Below are 22,063 nucleotides of genomic sequence, written 5' to 3' on the forward strand. Positions count from 1 at the left end.
GTGATGTATCGTTTACTTCTGGTAGTGGTTATTTGGCGAAAAAGTGAGAAAATGGACGTTGACGGAGTCGATAGCGACAGTGAAATTGACGAAGCGATGACTGATACGCCGCCGGACATTGCAGACAAAGCAAGCGCTGCAAAACAAGACTTGCTTCCGAAAAAATCTGGAAACCTGTATAATATTGAAAATGTCGACCATAAAGTCAAAGATTTATGTTTTTTCACTTTTGTGAAAAGAAAGCAAGTAAGACATTTTTAGTGCATTTAGTTATTTTCTTCTTGTTGCACCGTTGTAGTTAAAATGTATTACGATAATGAATTTGTAATTTTTTCAAGGATGACTTTTGTGCACCTCGGCTAAAAAATGTTCTTTGTCCTCGCCTGTTTTCAAGTCTCGGCTCCGCCTCGACTAGAAAACCCAGACTCGGACAAAAAAGATGCACTTTTTGGCCTTGATACACAAATAACTATTTTGTACTCATAGCCTTGAAAGCAACGCTTCCAACATCCAACGCTTGCTCCGAAACAAGTGCTTCCAGGTCGACTCGAATGTAAAAATTGCAAAAAACACTGGCCTTTTGAGGCATTCAAAAAAAAAATCTGTGTTGATAATAATAAAATTTAGTTCATAAAATACAACTTCCCTGGGTTTTCCTCCATTAAAAAATTACGGAAAGATTTATAATCGTTGAAAATTGTTCCTACAAAATTCACAAATTATTGCGAAAATTGAAATATCAAGTGAAGCAATTGTTTCCAATAACCAAAGATCACTGCCTACTTGGTTTTATGTTCGTTTATGTTTAATGTATTCAAACAAAAAAATTTAATTTAATTCGCGCATTAATTAAAGGCACTCGCTCCTTCGTCGCTCGTGCTTTAAAAAATGCGCTCATACGGGAACATCGTCTTCCCGCACTTGGTTCGTAAATAACTAATTTTATTTTTGATATGTTTTTGGCATTCGGCACTATGACTCTAAGAAGCTCAGTTAACCTTTTTCATTCGTCTTTTTTCCACAAGATCACAGTAATCGGAGTGTAACAACTGAAGAGCAATATCGATAGAGATATCTGCAGCATCTTTTACATAGATGTAATCGTGTTAAAATTCTCTGCTAATGTTTGTTGCGGATACAATTGTCGCTATGATGGTCACAAAAATGAAACTGTGGACTTTTTGGAAAAGGGACACTTTAGAATTAAAAGGTGGAATTATGGTGAGAAATTTTTCTACCGTAAAAAATGCAGGCAACGACTTGGACGCTTTAATGAATAGAAAGTACATCGGAAAATGTTGTTCTAAATTACATCGATTTGATCTAATTTATTAAGGTATGTGACAGTGAAAACGATTACAATAATAAACAGTAAAAGTACGAGGGTGGATCATTATTTATTGCTTGTTCTTGAGGTGGGGTGCGCTGGTTGACAAAAAAGAAACACTATAGGCGAGCCTGTGAGAGTGATAGGGTTTGCCAGGGTCTCCAACAAGTGCCTATTTTAGATTCTAGTGTTTTCAAATTGTATCATGATAATTAAAAATGAGACCACGGTTCCCAAAATGCTGAAAATGGTGGACCTATCTATGTTGAAGAATCGTGCGGCAGAAAATCGTGGAAAGTTTTGTAAAATTACGTCACTAAAGTGGGTCAGAATTTCATTCTCCTTGGGTGTCAACACTTTAGTCGGTCTTTTCAAGACGTACGATTTTGACAGCATCGTCTCAGCTTCCTTGAGTATTAAGTCACACGTAATGATCACCACACATGTTTCAAACTGGAAGAAATATTTGGGATTAAGTGGATACTTTCAAAAAATGGTACTCACAAAAGTTAGCAGAATCATAACAACGTCTGCTACAATTCTAACCGCGAGCCCATGGGGATGCGATATGGTGTTTTGGAAAATGTAATGGAAATTATTGAGAGTATAAAGTGTGGTGAAGGATATGACTACAGTGAAAGGCCAGCTGCAGATATCGTTAATGAGGTCGACTGTGTCCTTCAGAAAGAACAAATTGCCTTCGATCTGTCTCAACAATGTTGCTAGTTGGTTCAAGCAAAGTATTTCGGAATCAATTTGTGTTTGAAGAATGTTGTTCAAGAATCTGTACTGCGTTAACACTATGATAAGTATCAGATTCAAAAAAATGTTAAAGCTGAAGATCAAATAATAGCCCACGTAGTGAGCGTTGTATGCTCTGACGAATCTCGAAAAATGATGAATTGTAATCCAGTACCAATATACACAGATTAAAATTGTCAGATCTAAAGCAAGTCGCGCCAGAGATATTTTTACGTGTTGTATAATTTTTGTAGAGTTTCTGCCATTCGACGCTATGAATCTGAGATTCTCAATCAATTTCTGCCACTGGGTCTTCTTCCACAAAACAACAGTTAATGAAGTACAACAAAGAAACGTCAACATATGAAAATCGAGAAGAAGAGCCACTGCGACTTTCATATAAATACGTTTGAAATAAACCTCTCTTACAATGATGGAATATAAGATAAGAGGTACTTCAAGGGCCACTGCTACAAAAGTGCAAACTGTTTGCAAGCGAGAGACTTTGGAGTTGTAAGGTGGAGTGATTGTGAGAAATTTTCCCACCGTGAAGAGGACCGTTAGCCACCAGTTAGCCATATCTGAGTAAAACTGGGTAATTCATTCATTACTAGTCGCCTAATTAAAATAAATGTGTTGGTAGTGCTTTCCTAGTAATCATGTTGATACTCATTACTCTAAAAGCATTAGAAAAAAGAATGTGAAGAAACATTTTTTATTTCGGTAAATAAACATCCAACAAAATTATGTCGCAGTAAAATTGATGATCACAATAGTACTTTGCTGGAATTGATTGTTGCTTACTTCTTCCATATAATTTAGCTGATTTAATATGTGTCAAAATCATCATATCCTAAACTGTTGTAAATCTCCTCCCACCCAAGATAAGTCTGATTTTTGGGATCTCTCTTGATTTCCAAATTTTCCAAAATGTCAACGTACTGAAACTCGTCTGTGACTTTTGGCCACTGGATACCTTGCAGCAGATCACTCTTTCTAGGTGTAGGATTTCTACAAAAATCTTGACAAATTACGCATCCAAATTGTCAAAAACCTCACAAATATTTCGCAAAATCTGCCCAGATTTTTTGGATTCGGTACTGAGTAGTTCTGTCCGCCATTGGAAACTTTCCCAAGTCGGAGTTATCGTAGTACTTGTCGTACATTCGCCAGATGTATTTGATTTCCTCTCCATGAGTTATATTCTCGACCCCTGAAATTTTGGAAATTTTGGACATGCAAAACTTTTTGCAAATTTATACCATCCGCTGTGAACGAGAAGTTGCCTAGTTTGCCGTCATAGGAAAACTGGTAGAAATAGACATCGCTGAATTTCGACTGGAGTTCAGCTTGCTTCCTGATGGATCTCGTAAACAAGTTGTCACTGTAATACTAACCACAATTTGATTTATTTTGTAAAATTTTTGATTCACCTAGATACCCTAACAGATGGTACTGCAAGCTCTGCTAATGGGGCACCTCCTGTGTAGATACTTCTAATCGCAGCTCCTATTTCTTTTCGTTTTTCAACATCGTAAACATCCATATCGTCAGGTACTAACCAGTCTAGGTTGGCATCGTAGGTGACCATTGCTTGCTCCAACCACTCAGGTACTACAATTTGTTTTTAACTCGGGAACCACGTGACACTATCATCACTTACGACTAGCATAGATTAGGTTCTCTTCTGAATTGAAACCCATCAGAGTCGGTACTTTGACAAAATCACCACTTTTGAGCTGTCCGTACATTTTTTTGGTGAGAAAAGCACCATCGTGCTCTGGTTCGATGACAGGAGCGTAAAAGAAGCCTTGAAGTAACTGTCGATTCTGATGATTTTCCTGCAACCACACAAGGTATTATCTAGAATGGTTAATGCGTTGGTAGTACCGTCAAGCTTAGTTGGTACGAAACTTCGTCGAGTTCTTCCGCGGGAACACTTTGCAGGAATTCCAAAAGAGCTTGAGAGTCGTTATTAGTTTTGAAATTTTCATTAATTAGAGATGCGGTCTTGAACGCGTACTCTCGAGCTCTGCGCTGGTACGCCCAAGGACAAAGAAAAGATCCGCTCTCGCATATGGCGCCTCTGAATAATCCTGAAATTGACAATGTCCAATTGATAAAGCAGATTATCAAAATGGACCAGTACCTTCGGATTCAGTGTGCAGGAGGTGATAAGTGACGGAAGCCGAGCCAGCACTTTGACCAAAAATTGTAATTTTCTTCGGATCTCCACCGAAGAGGTGTATGTTCTCGTGGGTCCACTCTAGGGCCAGGAGTTGATCCTTTAGGCCGTTGTTCCCAGGTACTACCATGTCTTGTGTTGACAAAAACCCTAAAACCGTCCAATTAGTCAGAATCGTAACGGTGCGAGTCGTACCGAAAGGACCGACGCGGTAATTCGGTACCACAATCACCACCTCTTGATCCAATAAATACTCAGGTCCGTAGATGTGATCTAATGAGTTACCCTCGACAAAACCCCCACCGTAAATATAGAACATTACAGGAAGTGACGAGTTCCATTCTTTCGTAGGCTGCTACAACACCCTGTACAAATGCTAGTTATTATAAAAATTACTAACTGTAGGGGTGTACACGTTTAGGTAGAGACAATCCTCGGACTCTAAGGGGGAATCTGAGGGTACTTGATAACAAACGACGTCATTTTTGATAGTTTCCAGTACTCCGTTCCAATTTTTCGGTGGTACTGGAGGGTGGAATCGTAGGCTTCCCACCGGAGGAGAGGCGAATGGTATTTTCTGGAAGGCCCAATACGCGCGCTTCGTGATGGTCAAAGATCTCCGTCCCTTGATGAGTCCATTGGGAAGTAGTACCAGTGTCCCATCTGTGGAATGTCTCTTCTTGATAAATTTGGCGTAGATCAGCTCGTAGGATAGTGTTTAACTTACCGCAACATGAATAAGGGAGAATATTGTTAAGAAGGAGATTGCTAAAATAACAACAAAGATGACCACTACACTCTGCAATAATAACATTAACTTCATATTGAAAAAAAATGTGACAAAAAGTTAACGATATGTGTGATATCGCCTGCTATTTGTAACTACCTTCTAATATACTGCTCTGTTGAGGAATAAAATGAAAGAAAGTGTCCTAAAGACGAATAAAAAAATAATTACTACAAAAAAAAAATCTCTTTTTATGCAGATGATTTGGGAATAAATATACTGACGAAACTGGCCAGCAAACTGACCAGATTTAAAACTAAGAAAACATTTATGAATCATTCCTTGTATCTTTCTGAATTTAACTATATAAAATTGGAAACAAAAATTTGAACAAAAAAAAAAGAATATATTATATTTTTGTCTCTTACTTTTTTAACAATCCTAAGGTGGCCATCTTCACATTTGGCTGAATAGCCACAAAAGTAGCACATTTCCAATTGTTGGAAGTACCGTATTTACACAAACTCTTTCACTTGTAGAGAAATTCTGGGTTTAGGTAATTAATTTCTTCTGGAATCATAATAGAATCGTGAAACTGGATTCATTTAGCATTGACAATGGGTCGTAAACAGTATAATAGTTTGACGCTCAATAAATTTTAACAACGCGTTAATGGAACACTTCTCTTTGCGATTTTGAACTTGTCGAAATCTGTCGTCCCAGTTCTGCTTATGTGAACGTTCATTTTCTTATTGTGCACCAAATACCACCAGAAATAAACGATACTACACTTTTTCGGGCAAAACTAAATTTAGCGTCCGAAAAAGTGCGTCCGAAAAAGAGCGGCCGAAAAAGTGCGTCCGAAAAAGGGTTACTTTTCGTCCGCTTGGGAGTACGTAAAATTAGATTTTTCATTAAGGGTGTCTCAAAAGATATTTCTTTACGGTGTTTTTTGCGTAGGCGTAAGTTTGATAATTTTTTTTTATGATGGTAAAAATAATCGTGGACTGTGTGAAATAGAGACACTATAGAATCATTTATTGCTTATTCTTAAGCAAATTTTGTACACTAAGCTACCATCCAATATAATGAAAAATTTCTGGTAGTGATAACAACAATAATCTTTTACATTTCTAATAGATCTTGTAGTAATATGATAGACATCGAGTGCTCTATTTGTTGGTGGTTTCAAATTGTATCATGATAATTAAAAATGTGACCACAGTTGACAAAATGCTGAGAATCGTGGACCTGTCTATGTTGAAGAATCGTGCGGCAGAAAATCTCGGAAAGTTTTGTTGAATCACGTCGCTAAACTGCATCAATTCTTCTTTCTCCTTGGGTGACAACATTTTATTGTGTCCTCTCAAGACGTAAGATTTTGACAGCATCGTCTCAGCTTCTTTGAGTATCAAGTCACATATAATGATTACCGCACTTGTTCCCAACTACAAGAACCATTTCAGACTAAGTAGGTAGTTCCTAAATATAGTACTCACAAAAGTTAGTAGTACCAAAGTGGTGTCTGCCAAGATTTTAAATGCGATTTTGTCGTCCGGAATTAGATAATCCTGGAAAATGTAATCGAAATTGTTGACGATGTAAAGTGTGGTGTAGGAGATGAGTAAAGCGAGCGGCCAGCCGAAGATATCATTAATGAGGTCGACCGTCTCTTTCAAAAACAACAAATTCCTCTCGATCTCTCTTAACAGACTTGCTAGTTTGTCCAGACAAATTATTTCCGAGGCGATTTGTTCCTGAAGAACTTGGTTCAAATATCTGTACTGTGTTAACACTACGATGAGTATCAAACTCAAAAACGTGTTGAAACTGAAGACCAAATAGTAATCCACATAGTGAGCGTTTGATATTTTGATAAAATTTGACAAATCAAAAATTGTTGACCAGAAACCATACTCAACGATTAAAATTGTCAAATCTGTGACAAGTCTTGCCAGAGAAATTTTTACGTGTTGTACAATTTTCTTGGTGTTGTTGGCATTCGAAGCGATGATCTTGAGATTCGTTATCAATTTCTGCCACTGGGCCTTCTTCCACAAGACAACAGTTAATGATATACAGCAAGAAAAAATCAACAAATATAAATCGTTAAGAACAGACACTACGACTTTCGAATAAATCTGAGGGTACCTGACTTGTCTCGTAACAACGGAAAATATCATAAGAAGTATTTCAAGTGTCACTAGCACGAAAGTGCAAATTGTTTGCGAACGAGAAACTTTAGAGTTGTAGGATGGAGTGATTGTTAGGAATTTTCCCACCGTGAAGAGGATCGTTAGCCAGCGGTGCGCCATATCTGAAGAAAATTGGGTGACTCACTCAATGTGAGTAGTCTAATTGAGATAAATGTGTTGATAGTGCTTTCTTCATAATCATGTTGTTACTCATTAGTGTAAGAGCATGACAAACAAGAACTTGCTGCTAACTAAAGCATTGTTATTTTAGTAAATAAATGTTGAATAAAAAATCTTGTTTAATTGTTATTTGTCAACTTATTGATGAGAGAAAGGAAAAGAAAGGAGACACGGAAATGGAAGATCTGAAAAACAGGATTCAAAAACTCATGGAAGAAGTGAAGGAAATCCGAAAAGAAAACCACAAATATCATGAGATACTAGACAAGTTCACCGAAGAAAACAAAGAGATAAAGAGAGAAAACAATGAAATGCAGACCAAAATGCAAAACATGGAAGATAAACTAGAGCACATGGGAAGACACCAGAAGAAGAACAATATAGTAATTTATGGAATGGAATTGACGAAAGAAAAAATGAAACGTTGGAGAAAAAACTAGAAGAGGGGATCAAAAATAAACGTCGAGATTGAAAGTGTGTATAAAATCGACAAGTGAGTAAATATGAGAAAAAGATAGAAATAATGAAGAAAAAATCATGCTTACGGGAAAACGAAAATAAAAAGATCTTTATAACAAATGACCTCACCAAAAAAGAACGAGACATGCAAGGATGGATACGACAAGCGGCAAATGCAGAAAAAGAAAAAGGCAATAAAGTAAGAATCGGATACAAGAAATTAACAATAAACGAAAAAATATGGACATGGAACAGCAAGACATACAAACTGGAAGAACAAAAAGAACAAGCCAAAAGACCACAAGATACAAAAAACTAGATAAACATATACATGGAAATCAGAAAATGGAAAAGACATGGCACGGAAAAGGAAAACGAAATAAGAATAACTCAAGGAACTATTGGAAATTGGCAACGTGGAATATAAGAGGATTAAGTGGAAAGGAGAACGAATTAATTGAAGAATGTCGAAAAGTAAAAGTAGATATTCTGGGAATCACGGAAACAAAGAAAAAAGGACAAGGAATAACAGAAGTAGGAAACGGGTATTACCTAATTTACAGCGGAGTACCGACAAATGAAAGAGCAAAAGCGGGAGTGGGTTGCCTAGTAAAAGAGAAATGGAGAAAAAAAATATTAGGATGGACATACATATCCGAGAGAATAATAAAATTTGAGGCGAGGAATGGAGAAAACCCGATAGCAATAATAATAACGAATGGGCCAAATGAAGATGAAAAACAGAAGAAAAAATGAAAATGGGCGGAGATTAATAGAACATTGCATAGAAAATGACTTAATAATAGCAAACACGTTTTATACACACAAGGGTATAAATAAAATAACAAAAGAAGTACAAAGCCGATCAGAGAAATCAATTATAGAATATAGTAGAAAGAAATAAAAGAAGAATGGTAAAAGACACTAAGGTCCAAAGAGGACCGAAAATCTATAACGACCATCACATTAGTTAGTAGCGAAAATAACAGACGGAACGAAAAATAAAAAACAAACAGCTTAGTGGAATGAAGAAATTAAGAAACAAATGAAGAAGAAGAAAAACAAATGGGATATATGTATATTTAAACACAAAAACAAGAAAATCCTATAGGAGTTACAAAAGACAACGAGAAATGGTGAAAAATTTAGTAATAGAAGCGAAAAAGAGGTCCTGGGAAGAATTTGGGGAAAAAATGTAAAAAATAAAAATAAAAACCAGAAATTATTTTCCGAGTTCTAAAAAATCTGAGAACGGGGAAACAAGAACAGCTTATAATGAATAACATCAAATCCAAAGAAGGAGAAGTACTAACAGAAGAGCATAAGATTATGGAAAGATGTAAGGAAAACTTCGAAGATCTACTAAACCCTACAAAGACAAACGGAGAAACAACAGGAAAAGCAGTAAAAAAAGAAAGGAAGAACAAAATAGAAATAAATAAAGAGATAAATAGAGACAACGAGATTACATTAAAAGAAGTGTAAGAAGCCATAAAAAGTATAAAAAACGGAAAAGCAGCAGGGCACGATGGAATCACCCCAGAAATGATGAAACGCTTAGGAGAAAACGACACCCAAACATTACTGGAAATATTCAGGAAAGCATGGGCTGAAGGCGATTCCACAAGACTGGAAAATAGAGTATTGGTACCAATATACATATAAAAAGGGGGATAGATTAGACTGCAATAATTACAGAGGTATCACACTGTTGAGCGTAGTAACAAAGACGTACGAAAGGTTACTAGAAAAAAGACTTAGAAGAGAAATAGAAGAACAATTGACAGACTCACAAAATGGTTTTCGGAAAGGCCACAGTATTCAAGACCACGTCTTCACAATCAAAGAAAGCATATATAAAGCAATTTAAAAGAACTCAGAGTTATACCCAGGATTTATAGACTTAGAAAGGGCGTTCGACAAGATACCGAGGGGAAAAGTATGGGAATGCTTAGAAAAAAAAAAAAGGAATAGACCCACAAGTCATAACAGCTACAAAAAGTTTGTAGAAAAATAGCCGTCAGGAGTAAAAACAACAGATCGAAAGAATTCATAACCGTAGATGAACTTAGACAAGAAAGAGTACTGCGCCCGCTACTATTCATAATAATGATGGACGAAATCATTAAGAAGGGCAAAGAAAAAGTGAAGCAAGTAAACATCTCGGACACTACAAATTAACAACAGTTAAAATTTGTGAACGTGCTTCTGCCGACGATCTTGTTGTGTTTGGAGCTACCGAGAAAGAACTACAAGAAAATCTTAACATATGGAACAAAGTATTGAAAGAACAACAGATGAAGATAAACATAGTAAAGACAAAAATAATGGTAATAACAAAAGACGAGAAAAATGTAGATATTGAAATCGAAGGTACAAAAATTGAACAAGTCAATGAATTCAAGTATTTGGGAGTCACAATAAACAACAAGGGGAAGGAAGATACAGAAATAAACCAGAGAATATCGGCGGCGACAAAACTATACCATACACTAGGCAAAATTTTTATAGGAAAAAAAAGAAATTACCAGAAAGACAAAAATGACCGTATATCAAACAATATTTCGTCCAGTATTGACATTTGGGAGTGAATCTTGGGTAATGACAGAGAGACAAAAAAATAGAATGCAAGCAATTGAAATGAAATCTCACAGGACAACACTAGGAATAACGAAAAAAGACCATAAACGAAATGATGACATAAGAGAAGAATTACGAATAGAGTCGATAACGACAACAATAGAGAAAAATCAACTGAAATGGTATGGATGCCTAATTAGAATGGCAGATGCAAGGCAAGTCAGAAGAACATGGGACGCAAGAATAAATCCCAAAAGAACAAGGGGAAGGCCCCCCGAGTCTTGGAACGGAACAGTTGCCAAAGTTATGGAAAGACGAGGCTTAAATTGCAGAGAAGCGAGAAAACTAGCGCAAGACAAAAGAAGCTGGTCCGGATTTGTTCATAATTAAATAATCTATGATAATTTAATAAAACAAATGTAATTAATTCAGGAACCCCTACACCTAAGGGTAAAAGGGGCATTGATTATTATATAATAGTTATTTATGTATTAAGGGTGTAAGAGGGCTTTTATGGTCTGAAGTGTGATTTTGAGCCCGAGTGATAACGAGGGCTAAAACACGCTGATTTCATTGTTCTCTTGCATGTTACTACATAATCAAATTGGTTCAATATGTGTCAAAATCGTCATATCCTAAACTGTCGTAAATCGCCATCCATCCTGGATAAGTCTCATTTTTTGGATCTCTCTTGATTTCCAAGTTTTTCAAAATGTCAACGTATTGAAACTCTTCTGTAACTTTTGGCCACTCAATTCCTTGTAGAAGATCACTGCTTCTGGGTGTAGGGTTTCTACAAAAATCTTGTCAAATTACGTTTCCAAATTGTGAAAAACCTCACAAATATTTCGCAAAATCTGTCCAGATTTTTTGAACTCTGTACTGCGTGATCCTGTCCGCCATCGGAAAAATTGCCAAGTCGGAGTTGTCATAGTAGTCGTCGTACATTCGCCAAATATATTTGTTCTCTTCTCCGTGAGTTATGTTCTCGGCCCCTGAAATTTGTCAAGATTTTGCACAAGTCAAAAATTTTCTCACTTTCTACCATCCACTGTGAACGAGAAGTTGCCTAGTTTGCCGTCATAGGAAAATTGGTAGAAGTAGACATCACAGAATTTCGACTGAAGTTCAGCTTGTTTCCTAATAGATCTCGTAAACGAGTTGTCACTGTAATACTAGTCACATTTTGGTTTTTATTACATTTTATGATTCGCCTAGATACCCTAACTGACGGTATGGCGTGCTCGACCAAAGTAGCACCTCCTGTGTAAATACTTCTAATCGCGGCTCCTATTTCTCTTCGTTTTTCAACATCGTAAACATTCATATCGTCAGGTACTAACCAGTCTAGATTAGAGTCGTAAGTGGCCATTGCAAGTGTCAACCACTCAGTTACTGCAATTTTCTTTTAGTCATTATCTTTATGAAAGTGTAGTCACTTACGATAAGCAAAGTACACATTTTCTTCCGAATTGAAGCCCATCAGAGTCGGTACTTTGATAAAATCACCGCTTTTGAGCTGCCCGTACATTTTTTTGGTGAGGAAAGCACCATCGTGCTCTGGTTCGATGACAGGAGCGTAATAGAAGCCTTGAAATAACTGTCGATTCTGATGGTCTTCCTAGAACCACACAATGTAGAATCTAGATGGGATAACGAGTTGGCAGTACCGTCAAGCTTAATTGGTACGAAGCTGTGTCGAGTTCTTTAGCGGGAACACTTTGCAGGAATTCCAAAAGAGCTTGAGAGTCGTTGTTAGTTTTGAATTCTTCATTTATTAGAGATGCGGTCTTGAACGCGTACTCTCGAGCTCTGCGTTGGTACGCCCAAGGACAAAGAAAAGATCCGCTCTCGCATATGGCGCCTCTGAATAATCCTGAAATTCACAATGTCCAATTGATAAAGCAGATTGTCAAAATGGACCAGTACTACCTTCGGATTCTGTGTGGAGGAGGTGATAAGTGACAGAAGCCGAGCCAGCACTTTGACCAAAAAGTGTAATTTTTGTCGGATCTCCACCGAAGAGATGGATGTTGTCGTGGGTCCACTGTAGGGCCAGGAGTTGATCCTTTAGGCCATTATTTCCAGGTACCACCATGTCCTGTGTTGACAAAAATCCTAAAATCAACAAATTAGTCCGAGTCGTAACGGTGCGGGTCGTACCGAAAGGACCGACGCGGTAATTTGCCACCACAATCACCACATCTCGATCCAGTAGAAATTCAGGGCCGTAGATGTGATCCAGAGAGTTACCCTCGATGAAGCCACCACCATAGATGTAGAACATTACAGGAAGGGACCAGTTCCATAATTTGGTAGGGTACTAAAATTACTACTTAGTACCAAAACTATTAAGAAATCATGTATCACTTGCCCTCGGAGTGTACACGTTTAAATACAGGCAATCTTCGGATTCTAGAGGCGAGTCTGAAGGTACTTGATAACAAGTGATGTCATTCTTGGTAGTTTCTAGTACTCCGTACCAATTTTTCGGCGGTACCGGAGGACGAAACCTTAAGTTTCCAACTGGAGGAGATGCAAATGGTACCTTTTGGAAGGCCCAATAAGGGCGCTTCGTGGTGGTCAATGATATGCGTCCCTTGATGAGTCCATTAGGAAGTCGTACCAGGGTCCCACCTGTGGACTGTTTCTCCTTAATAAATTCTTCGTTGGGCAGTTTGCAATAAAATACTAACTCACCTCCACATCTACAAGAGAGAAGATTATTAAGATGGAGATTACCAAAGAGATAGCAAAGATGGACATCGCACACTGCAGATATAACAATGACTAACTCTTAACAAAAATGTGACAATCATTTTTGTGATAAGTGTAATTATCGTTATGATCCCTTATTAATCTCTTATCCGATAAAATGTGTATAATAATTACATACAATGGTATTGGAATAATACTAGACGTAGGTAGAACTGTCAATATGTGGCAGTTTTCTACTTTGAAATAATTTATTCGTGCTGATCGCAGACCTATAAAAGTAATCTCTAAAATAAAACCGCAACTTTTTAAGTAATAAGAGCTATTAAGTTATCGAATCGTGACAATAAATTTTACACCTTCCGCTCATTCGCGCATTAATTAAAGGCACTCGCTCTTTCGTCGCTCGTGCTTTGAAAAAAATGCGCTCATGCGGGAACATCGTCTTTCCGCACTTGGTTCGTAAATTACTTTTGTATATCGTAATGAAAGTGGCACTTTTTTACACGAAAAATCGTAGTGAAAGTAGTACTTTTTTGCATCATTTTATTTCATCTCCTTGGAGATGATTGTCCTATTTTTGTTTTGTAATTTTTCATAAATCCTTTTAGACCAAATTTCTCAACTTTTTTCGACATGCAAAAAAATAGTGTGTACGACACCTTATAAGTCTCTTTTTTCACTTATTTGCTTGATTAACTCGGGCTACGCCCTCGTTAATCAATCTGCAAATTCGTGAAAAAAAGTATGACTTTCATAACTAGTTGTACTGTTGCCATTTTAGTTATTTCTGTTTTTGTTTTAAGCGAGAATAAATATATTGACGTAACTGGCCAGCAGGCGGTCCAGACTTAACACTATCAAAGCAACTCTCGATAACTTCCTTAAATTAAATGTTCAAAATGTGGAATAATACTGGTCTAGAGTGGATAAAAAGGAATCTATTACTGACAAGTCTACATTTAGAAAAAATCAAATTACTTACTGGATTTTTTTTTGTCTGTTACTACGGCCACAAAAAGAACACATTTTCAATTTTTCAAAAACAGTTTCACTTGTTGCTATTATAATAAAATGGTACGATTGAATTCTTTTAGTAGTCATTGATAAGTAGCTGTTCACAATGGGTCATAAAGAGCATGACAACTTTGCCCCTCCATAAATTTTCACAACGCCTTATCGCAGTACTTCTCTTCGCGATGTTGAACTTGTTGAAACCTATCGTTACGGTTCTTCTGCTTGCTGAATCCGGTAAACGCGCAATAACCACTTTGTCTACTTCTTTGTAACCCTGTCACTAGGACACTCGGCTTCAGGAGTCTTAGAGAGGCAAAGTCTTGCACGGGCAGGTCAGTTCCCGTACGTCGCCGCTTTGATCCGAGCAAGTAACAACAAGCTCTTCTGCACTGGCAACATCATCACTTCCCAGTGGGTCCTGACATCGAGTCGCTGTCTTCTCAATAAGTAATGTTTCTTCACGCCTCAACTCGACCAAAACTTCATTATTTTAGGAAACCGGGTGACATCCGAGTGGCCGTGGGTGTGGTCGACGATCGTAGGAACCACCAGCCCATGAACGGCGTCAAAGAAATCGTACGCCATGACAACAGCTCCAGGAACCATGGAGGTGTTGCTCTGATCCAGGTTGTTCGACCGTTCGTTTTCTCACGTTACGTAGCGCCGATTAAGATCGGTACTGTAAGTACTAACGGTACCCAGGTCTCGGTTAGCTACGCAAGACCTGGCAGGAAGTCGCGCACGTCCCTTCTGAAGTTTGTACAGATGAAAGTGACCGACATGCCCTTGTGCAAAAATAGTGAGTACTTTATTTGTGCCAAGAATGTGAGAGGGCCGGGAACTGCGGGACGCTGCAGTAGTGACTCTGGAAGGCCTCTTGTTGATTATTCCACAGGGAAATTGGTGGGGGTAGACTTGACTTCGGAGGGGGCCTGCAAACCCGCTTTTGTCCCCACGGGGTACGCAAGAATTGATGCGTATGCAGATTGGATTAAGAAAATTGTTGGCAATCTTGAATAAATAAATGTGTTGGTAGAATCTTACAGTTTTTACAAAAATTACGTACTAATTACTGTACCATGTACCATGACGTAGGTAGGCGATGATGGTACTCTTGATATGGAAAATTGTTGCTTCGTGAACCCAACGTCGTTAAAATTTGGAAAGCAGTTTAGTACTACTGAGTACTACTTTGATAAAATGTGTCACCAGGTCTTTATTTTGTTGTTGTTGTCCCCTGTAGTATTTCTTCATTTTTCAGAAGAACCACACATTTTAATAACGTTTCTTCTTGCTTTGGTACTGTTATTTTGCAACCTTCTGACTCAATATCGAGACTGGCAGGTTTCTAAGATTAATTTCTTAGTGTTAGTACTCAATAAAATAAATTATTTTTGAACATGTTTATTTTTGAAGCAAGAATTTTACACCAAGTCAAGCATGATACCTTCTAAGCTTCTGTCTTTTTCTTAAGAGGTTGAGTAAGAGCAACACAGCAATGACAACTTGCATTGCAACTCCAAAAACAATAACATTGCTACTAACATTTGTGACTGATGGTTCTAGCGAAACCAGTTTTTCCGGTACTGACTTCTTCGAGGATTTGTAACCGTCCAAGAACTTGAAGAAGTCGCTGTTCCTGTACTCGCTCTCAAAATATTGGAAAAACTTGGACTTCTTGAAGTCCTCATTGAAAAATCTTCCCATGTCTGAATCTTCCCACTCACTCTTCTTTTTACTGGTACATGCGATCCCGTAGAAGTTTTCCCCTTCTTCGGACAAGCCCGGAAAGTCTAGAGAGCGATTGGCCACTAGTTTCACATAAGTGTTGGCAACTTCTTGACAATTCCAGGAGTTGTTGTTCAAAGAAATGATTCTCAACCGGCCCTTGAACTGCAGAAGAGTTTCGACGTCGAGAGTGGAGATCTGGTTGTTGTGAAAGACTATTTCCTCCAGGCTGATGACAGCCAGAAGTCCATTCTCCTGCAGACTTGTCAGCTTATTGTCAGAAATGTTCAACACTTTCAGTTGAATCAAGTTGTTGAAGGTGCCAAACTGCAGACTCTGGATGTTGTTGTGGGACAAATCCAGGTACTTTAGTTCCATCAAATCGGCGAACAACTTGGGGTCGAGTGTTGAGATGTTGTTGTACTCCAAATGCAAAATCTCGAGCTTGTCCAGGCCCCGGAAGGTGTCCCGCTCGATGGTAGAGATGGAGTTGAAGCTCAAATCTAGGGAGAACACAGAGGCGGACTCGCTGAAGAGAGAGTTGCTCAAAACCTCCAGTTTGTTGTGTTGGAGGTTGACCAGAGAGACATCAGCGAACGTGCCGTTGATCGTGGTGATCTGGTTGTTGTCCAGACTGACAAAAGACGCCTCCAGCTTGTCCAGATTTGTGACCGCTTGAATCTCGTTGTCGGACAAGTAGATCTTCTCGGCTTGGGGAAACCGCGAAAAATCCACCCTCTCTAACTTACTCGACGACAAATTTAAAATCTGCATTTTGAGCTTGGACCAGTCGTTGTCAAATCGACTCAACTCAGTGTCGCTCAGGATCAGGGCACTGAGACTCGACAGACCCTCCCCGTCAAACTCTTTGAGCGGATTTCCCGACAGGTCCAACAGTTGCAGTTGCTTCTGGGAGGCAAACACTCCCCCATCAACCCTCCCGATTTTGTTGTTCTCCAAGTTAATCTCGACCAAACTCTCGAGTCCCGCAAAGGCTAACTTGTGGACCTTTTCTATCTTGTTGTTGGCCAAATTTAAAACCTCCAACTGCGTCAGCGAAGTGTAGACCTCACTCGGGACTTCACTCAGTTCGTTCTGGTCCAGGAGCAACTCCCTCAACTCGGTCAATCCTTCGAAAGCTCCTTTCTGTATCGTTTTGACGTGGTTTTGGGTTAAGAACAGCTTGGAGCATGTCCCGAACTTAACAAAAGCCGAAGCGGGGATTGAGTCGATTTTGGACTGTGAGATCTCGACGAAGTGTTCGAAGTTTTGAGGTTCTTGTGGAGGAGAGAGTTCCAGGAGCGAAGAAACGTTGGAACATATTGTTATGGAGTAACTTCTAGTTTCGTCAAGTGGGAAAAATTCGCAAGCGGTTGTTTGCAAGGGGAAAAGAAGACAAAGCAAGCATATTACAATTGTAATCACTACAAATGGTGTAATCAGATTAATAATATTGGTAATAATTAAGTCATTTACTTACTTAAAGAAATAGAACCGGTGGATTTTGCACTTCTCATGTCAACAAATTAGCGACAAATAAATTTGGAATTATTTTTATTTTGTTATATAATACGGTTTGGTAGAGATGTATTTAAATCTGACCAGCCATTAAGATATCTTTATCTTTGACCTATAGGTTTGGCCAAATAAAAACATGGAGATTTATTTATAAACAAATGTTGTTAATAAAGATAAAACTTGAAATTGCTGTTTTAATTATTTGGTTTAATAAGCTTGGCGCGGAGCACCCAAGAACCACCTCACCAGTCATAAAGATGGGTCTAGAATATCTGTTCAAAACTTAAGATAATTCAACTCGAGACCACCGTGTGGCGCCGTAAGTTACTCTATTCTGCCTCAAAAGAGCAAGAATCGAATAAACTGCTAAGAGTAGCAAGCAGCACATGACAATCTGGAGCCCAACACTTAAAATAAGAATATTTGATCCCTCCAGATTTGACAAATCTTGAGAAGAAATAAGTCGCTGAGCAGTCTCACTCCTCGCCTCTCTAAACTCCTTTAAAAATTGAAAGAATCCGGTTTCTTTGTACTCTTTTTGGAAAAACTCCGCAAAGTTGGATTTGTCAAAGTCTTCGTTTAAGAATCGTGCCAGGTCCGAATCTTTGACTGCTTCGTTGATAATCTTTTGCAAATCTGCAGCAGGAAGCTTGCCGGAAGAATCCGAATAGTTCAAGTGTTTCTCCTGAGAACAAGGAATTCCTCGATGATTGTCAGAGTTGAAAGTAGTACCTGCAATTACGTTTATCTTCAAACTCTTGAAGAAACTGGTCATTCTGATGAGCTCTTTACACCGCCAGAGATTGCCTCGAAAGGAAATGGTTTCCAAAGACGGCAAATTGTTGTTGAATTCGTTGCTCCTAAAGGAAGAAATCCGGTTGTTATCAAAGTTGAGATATTCCAGATCGGACAACGATTTGAAAGTGTAGGGGTCCATCTCTGTTAAGTAGTTGTGGGAGATGTCAAGTGTGATCAGTTTGGCTAATTGGTTAAAAGTTCCAAATTTAATTTGTTTAATGTTGTTGCGAGACACGTTGAGAACTCGAAGATTTGTCAAATCCTTGAACAAAGCTAGATCAAGGCTGGTTATGTCATTGCAACTCAAATCTAGGAACACTAGTTGGGTCAAGTTTTCAAACGCTTTCTTCTCGATTGTCGCAATACTGTTATAAGCCAAGTCCACATGTGTGATCTGTGGTGATTGGCGCAACAATGAGTTGGTGACAGATCTTAAGCGATTATCTCGCAGATCTAGATGACGTAGTCCCTTAAATCCTCCCTGAATCGTCGTGATTCGATTCTCGGCCAAATAAAGATAAACTGAGTCAAGATCTTGACAATTCTCCATTAGAACAACGTTACAATGTGACAAATCCAATGTATAAGCCGAAGGAAATAATGAAAAATCCACTCTAGATATGTGATTGGAAGATAAATTGAACACTCCAAATGTCAAGTTGTTTTGCGAGAGGTCTTCATCAAGACGGTTTACCGCAGTTTGTTGTAAATTTAACGTGTTTATGTAGGTCAAGTCCTTCATTGGTAACTTCTCCAAAGGGTTCCCTGACAAGTCCAAATACATTAAAATGGTCATCCTGTTGAAGAAATCGCTGTCAATGCTTGATATGTTGTTGTTGCGAAGGTCAAGCTTTGCCAAACTGGACGCACCAGCGAGTGCCATCTGTTCAAATCGAAGGATCTGGTTGTTGCCCAAATTTAAAACTTCCAACACTTGTAGAGAATTGAAAACTCCTTTTTTCACTAGAGTCAACTCGTTCCCGTCCAAGTACAGCTCCTTAAGAGTTGATAAACCGTCGAATGCCCCTGGTAGAACTTCTCGAATGTGGAGTTGTCTCAGAAATAGCTTGACAATGGTCGAGAAACGTGACAATTCGTTCGGATGCAATGTAGTGATTCTGGAATTGGTAATCTGCAAGAACTGGTCGTAGGTCTGGTTTTTGTACTTGTAGGAGATTTCTTGAATGGAGTTAGTGTTTGAACACGTAATGGTCAGTGTCTCGTCCAACTCTTCCAAGCACCCAAAAGTGCCACCCAGCAGTAGTATAATGATGAGAAACTGTTGCATTTTAATTTGTTTCTCTGAAATTTGCAAAAATGTTTATGGATTTGTAACAACAAAGCGAGGAGAAGTACTTACCCGAAGAAATGATAATTTTGTTCCGAATTTTAACTCTACTAAATTCAAACAAGATAATCCAGTCTTAATTATGATGTTAAATTTAATCCGGATTATCAAGGGTCAAGCAATTTAAATATTAATCTTACGGAGGCGACAAATAACAACATGTCGTTATCTAAACACTCTTTTTTTTTTTTTGTAAATAATGATAACAGTCAAGGCTTGTTGATTATTTCTTTAGTTTGAAATTAATTGAAATTTACATAAAAGGAATTCTTTTGCAAAATTTTTGTCGAGAAATCCACTCCAATCGAGAATAAAACACATCATTTTGGTCAAAAATATATTCTCAGATCTATACAAAGTTATTTTAACACACTTCTGTTTGAGACATAGTTTCAAGTTGTTTTGAGTGATTAACCTTCTTCAAAAAATCTACCATAAAGTAAAATCCAAAAAGCATCACAGCAAGAATGAGTACTTGGACCACTGTACTAAATACAAGAACATTATTATCGTATTTATTTGGTGCAACATCTACTGCCGTAAATTTTTCCATTTGGGTCTCATTCAGATGCTCAGTATCGTGGAAACTTTCGAAAAATTTGAAAAATCTGCTGTGGGCGAAGTCTTTGTCGAAGTAGCGATAAAATGTTGAATTCCCAAAATCCTCATTAAAGAACCGCTCGATTTTCGAATCTGGAGTGACAGTTGACACAGAGTTATCATTTTGACAAGCAATCCCGTGAAAATTTTCAACATCGTAGCTCTCGCCGCTGCTTATCACAACCTTCGATTTCCGAAAGCTGTTCCTGACGATGACGAGATCCTTGCACCTCCAGGGGTTGTTGTCAAGGGAGACGACGCGCAGACTAGGGAGGTGGTACGTCAAATCGTCGACGTTCACTGTAGAAATCTGGTTGTTGTCAAAATGCAAATTGCGCAAATTTAACAACGAGCCGAAGGTGTACTGGTGCAAACTGACCAGTCTGTTGTCAGATATGTTCAAAATTCGGAGATTTGACAAACTGTCGAAAGTACCGTATTGGAACTCGGTGATCAAGTTGTTGGACAAGTCCAAAAGTGTCAAATGGTGCAGATCCCGGAACAGAACCGGGTCGATTCTGCTGATGGCGTTGTGTTGGAGGTCGAGCAGGTCCAGAGAAGTCAAATTTCGAAACGCAAACTTCTCCACTGTTGAAATTTTGTTGAAACCAAAATCAGCAACCAGAAGAGACTTCGATTTGTTGAAAAGTGAATCGCGCAAGACTTCCAACTCGTTGTGTCTGATGTAAAAGCGTGAGATGTCTCTGAACGTTTCGTTGATGGTCTTGATCCGGTTGTTGTCAAGTCTGACATCGATAGCTTCCAGAACTTGACAATTTGCCAACGATTCGATCTGATTGTGCGACAAATACAGTTCGTCTAGTTTGGGAAAAGTTGAAAAGTTGACCGTAGTAAACTGACTCGACGACAAATCCATCCACTTCACTCTTAAGCTCGACAAATCCTCGTCAATCTCACTCAACTGTGTCGAATTGACGTTCAGTGTGTCAACATGTGACAATCCTTTCAAAGAAAACTGCACCAGAGGGTTCCCAGACAAGTCCAAATATTTCATACGTTTCTGAGTCTTCAGCATCTCGTCTTCAATCGTGGTTATTTTGTTGTTCCGCAGACACAACTCGACTAGATTGTCCGCGCCCATAAACGCCAAACTCTCGATTTTCTGGATTTTGTTGTCGTTCAGGGTCAAAACTTCAAGGCGGTGGAGCGAGTTGTACACACCTTTTGACAATTCTGACAGTTCGTTGTGGTCAAGGTACAACTCTTTGATTGCTGTTAGACCGTTGAAGGCTCCTGGGAGGATGGTCTCGATGCCAAGACTGCTCAAGTACAGTTTGGTAATGGTACTGAATCGTACAAAAGCTGACTGCTTCAAAGTAGGTAGTGTTGAATTCTCTATTTTCAAGTACTGATCGTAGGGTTTGTCTTGGTAAGAATAGTTGAATTGTTCTAATGAAAATATGTAATAACAAGTTATTGTTCCATACAGTACTTTTCCTTTGCTCGGTATTGTCAGAGTATTTTCGTCGTACTCGTTGTACTCATCTCGTGATGTGGTCGTTTCTACGATTTCATTTTCGTCGTACACTAAAGATTCGCTGCAAGCATCTAGTACTCCAACTAGAATTGTTGACAAGACACAAAAGTTCAAAATCACAATCATGACAATTTTTAAACGCTTTGTAAACCACAAACTGTTTGGATTTCAAGATTAGTTTTGAAAATTAAAATATTTGTTGTATTATATAAAACATTTTATCAGAAGAGCACGTCAATACAGTTTTTTAAACTTTAATCTTGTTTACTGAGTCAGTAATTTTAACGGTCAGATTGATAATAATTTATGATTTGATGATTCAAACGTTTTATGATGATTCTCAATTTAATCATTTCCCAAATCATGCACATCACAGCAATAGCCGTAATAATAATAAGAATAATATTGTTGTTGCCAAATGTACCAGATCTACAAGATCTGTCAAGG

The 22,063-nt window shown here is 38.3% G+C and overlaps 5 protein-coding genes and 1 long non-coding RNA gene across 8 annotated transcripts; 1 reads left to right on the forward strand and 5 right to left on the reverse strand.

The window, feature by feature from the left end:
- Positions 1-2,769: 2,769 nt before the first annotated feature.
- Positions 2,770-4,686, reverse strand: LOC138127557 (cholinesterase 2-like). Of its 2 annotated transcripts, XM_069043613.1 has the most exons (8): positions 4,449-4,686; positions 4,218-4,403; positions 3,959-4,164; positions 3,732-3,909; positions 3,510-3,682; positions 3,331-3,460; positions 3,128-3,281; positions 2,770-3,079 (listed from the first exon to the last, which is right to left on the reverse strand). In XM_069043613.1, exons 1-8 carry the CDS (start codon positions 4,570-4,572, stop codon positions 2,896-2,898), a joined length of 1,335 nt encoding a protein of 444 aa, XP_068899714.1. In that variant the 5' UTR covers positions 4,573-4,686; the 3' UTR covers positions 2,770-2,895. The 2 variants fall into 2 exon arrangements, with proteins under 2 accessions (XP_068899714.1, XP_068899713.1); XM_069043612.1 differs by having other exon boundaries at positions 4,218-4,686.
- A 6,109-nt stretch (positions 4,687-10,795) lies between these two features.
- LOC138127550 (carboxylic ester hydrolase-like) lies at positions 10,796-13,201 on the reverse strand. Of its 2 annotated transcripts, none has more exons than XM_069043596.1 (10): positions 13,095-13,201; positions 12,769-13,038; positions 12,558-12,717; positions 12,327-12,512; positions 12,065-12,270; positions 11,838-12,015; positions 11,617-11,789; positions 11,440-11,569; positions 11,236-11,389; positions 10,796-11,187 (listed from the first exon to the last, which is right to left on the reverse strand). In XM_069043596.1, exons 1-10 carry the CDS (start codon positions 13,158-13,160, stop codon positions 11,004-11,006), a joined length of 1,707 nt encoding a protein of 568 aa, XP_068899697.1. In that variant the 5' UTR covers positions 13,161-13,201; the 3' UTR covers positions 10,796-11,003. The 2 variants fall into 2 exon arrangements, with proteins under 2 accessions (XP_068899697.1, XP_068899696.1); XM_069043595.1 differs by having other exon boundaries at positions 12,769-13,047.
- A 486-nt stretch (positions 13,202-13,687) lies between these two features.
- On the forward strand, positions 13,688-14,960 carry LOC138127617 (uncharacterized). Its single transcript, XR_011158287.1, has 3 exons — positions 13,688-14,360; positions 14,411-14,573; positions 14,621-14,960. It is a non-coding gene; the product is annotated as an uncharacterized lncRNA (long non-coding RNA).
- Positions 14,961-15,514: 554 nt separating this feature from the next.
- Positions 15,515-17,522, reverse strand: LOC138127549 (leucine-rich repeat-containing G-protein coupled receptor 4-like). Its single transcript, XM_069043594.1, has 2 exons — positions 17,335-17,522; positions 15,515-17,278 (listed from the first exon to the last, which is right to left on the reverse strand). Exons 1-2 carry the CDS (start codon positions 17,369-17,371, stop codon positions 15,561-15,563), a joined length of 1,755 nt encoding a protein of 584 aa, XP_068899695.1. The 5' UTR covers positions 17,372-17,522; the 3' UTR covers positions 15,515-15,560.
- A 36-nt stretch (positions 17,523-17,558) lies between these two features.
- LOC138127548 (leucine-rich repeat-containing protein 15-like) lies at positions 17,559-19,636 on the reverse strand. Its single transcript, XM_069043593.1, has 2 exons — positions 19,531-19,636; positions 17,559-19,472 (listed from the first exon to the last, which is right to left on the reverse strand). Exon 2 carries the CDS (start codon positions 19,456-19,458, stop codon positions 17,656-17,658), a length of 1,803 nt encoding a protein of 600 aa, XP_068899694.1. The 5' UTR covers positions 19,459-19,472; positions 19,531-19,636; the 3' UTR covers positions 17,559-17,655.
- Positions 19,637-19,841: 205 nt separating this feature from the next.
- LOC138127545 (platelet glycoprotein V-like) lies at positions 19,842-21,862 on the reverse strand. Its single transcript, XM_069043590.1, has one exon. The coding sequence runs from the start codon at positions 21,740-21,742 to the stop codon at positions 19,883-19,885; it is 1,860 nt and encodes a 619-aa protein (XP_068899691.1). The 5' UTR covers positions 21,743-21,862; the 3' UTR covers positions 19,842-19,882.
- Between the last annotated feature and the right edge of the window lie 201 nt (positions 21,863-22,063).

The sequence above is a fragment of the Tenebrio molitor genome, chromosome 4, assembly GCF_963966145.1.
Source record: "Tenebrio molitor chromosome 4, icTenMoli1.1, whole genome shotgun sequence".
Taxonomy (NCBI): domain Eukaryota; kingdom Metazoa; phylum Arthropoda; class Insecta; order Coleoptera; family Tenebrionidae; genus Tenebrio; species Tenebrio molitor.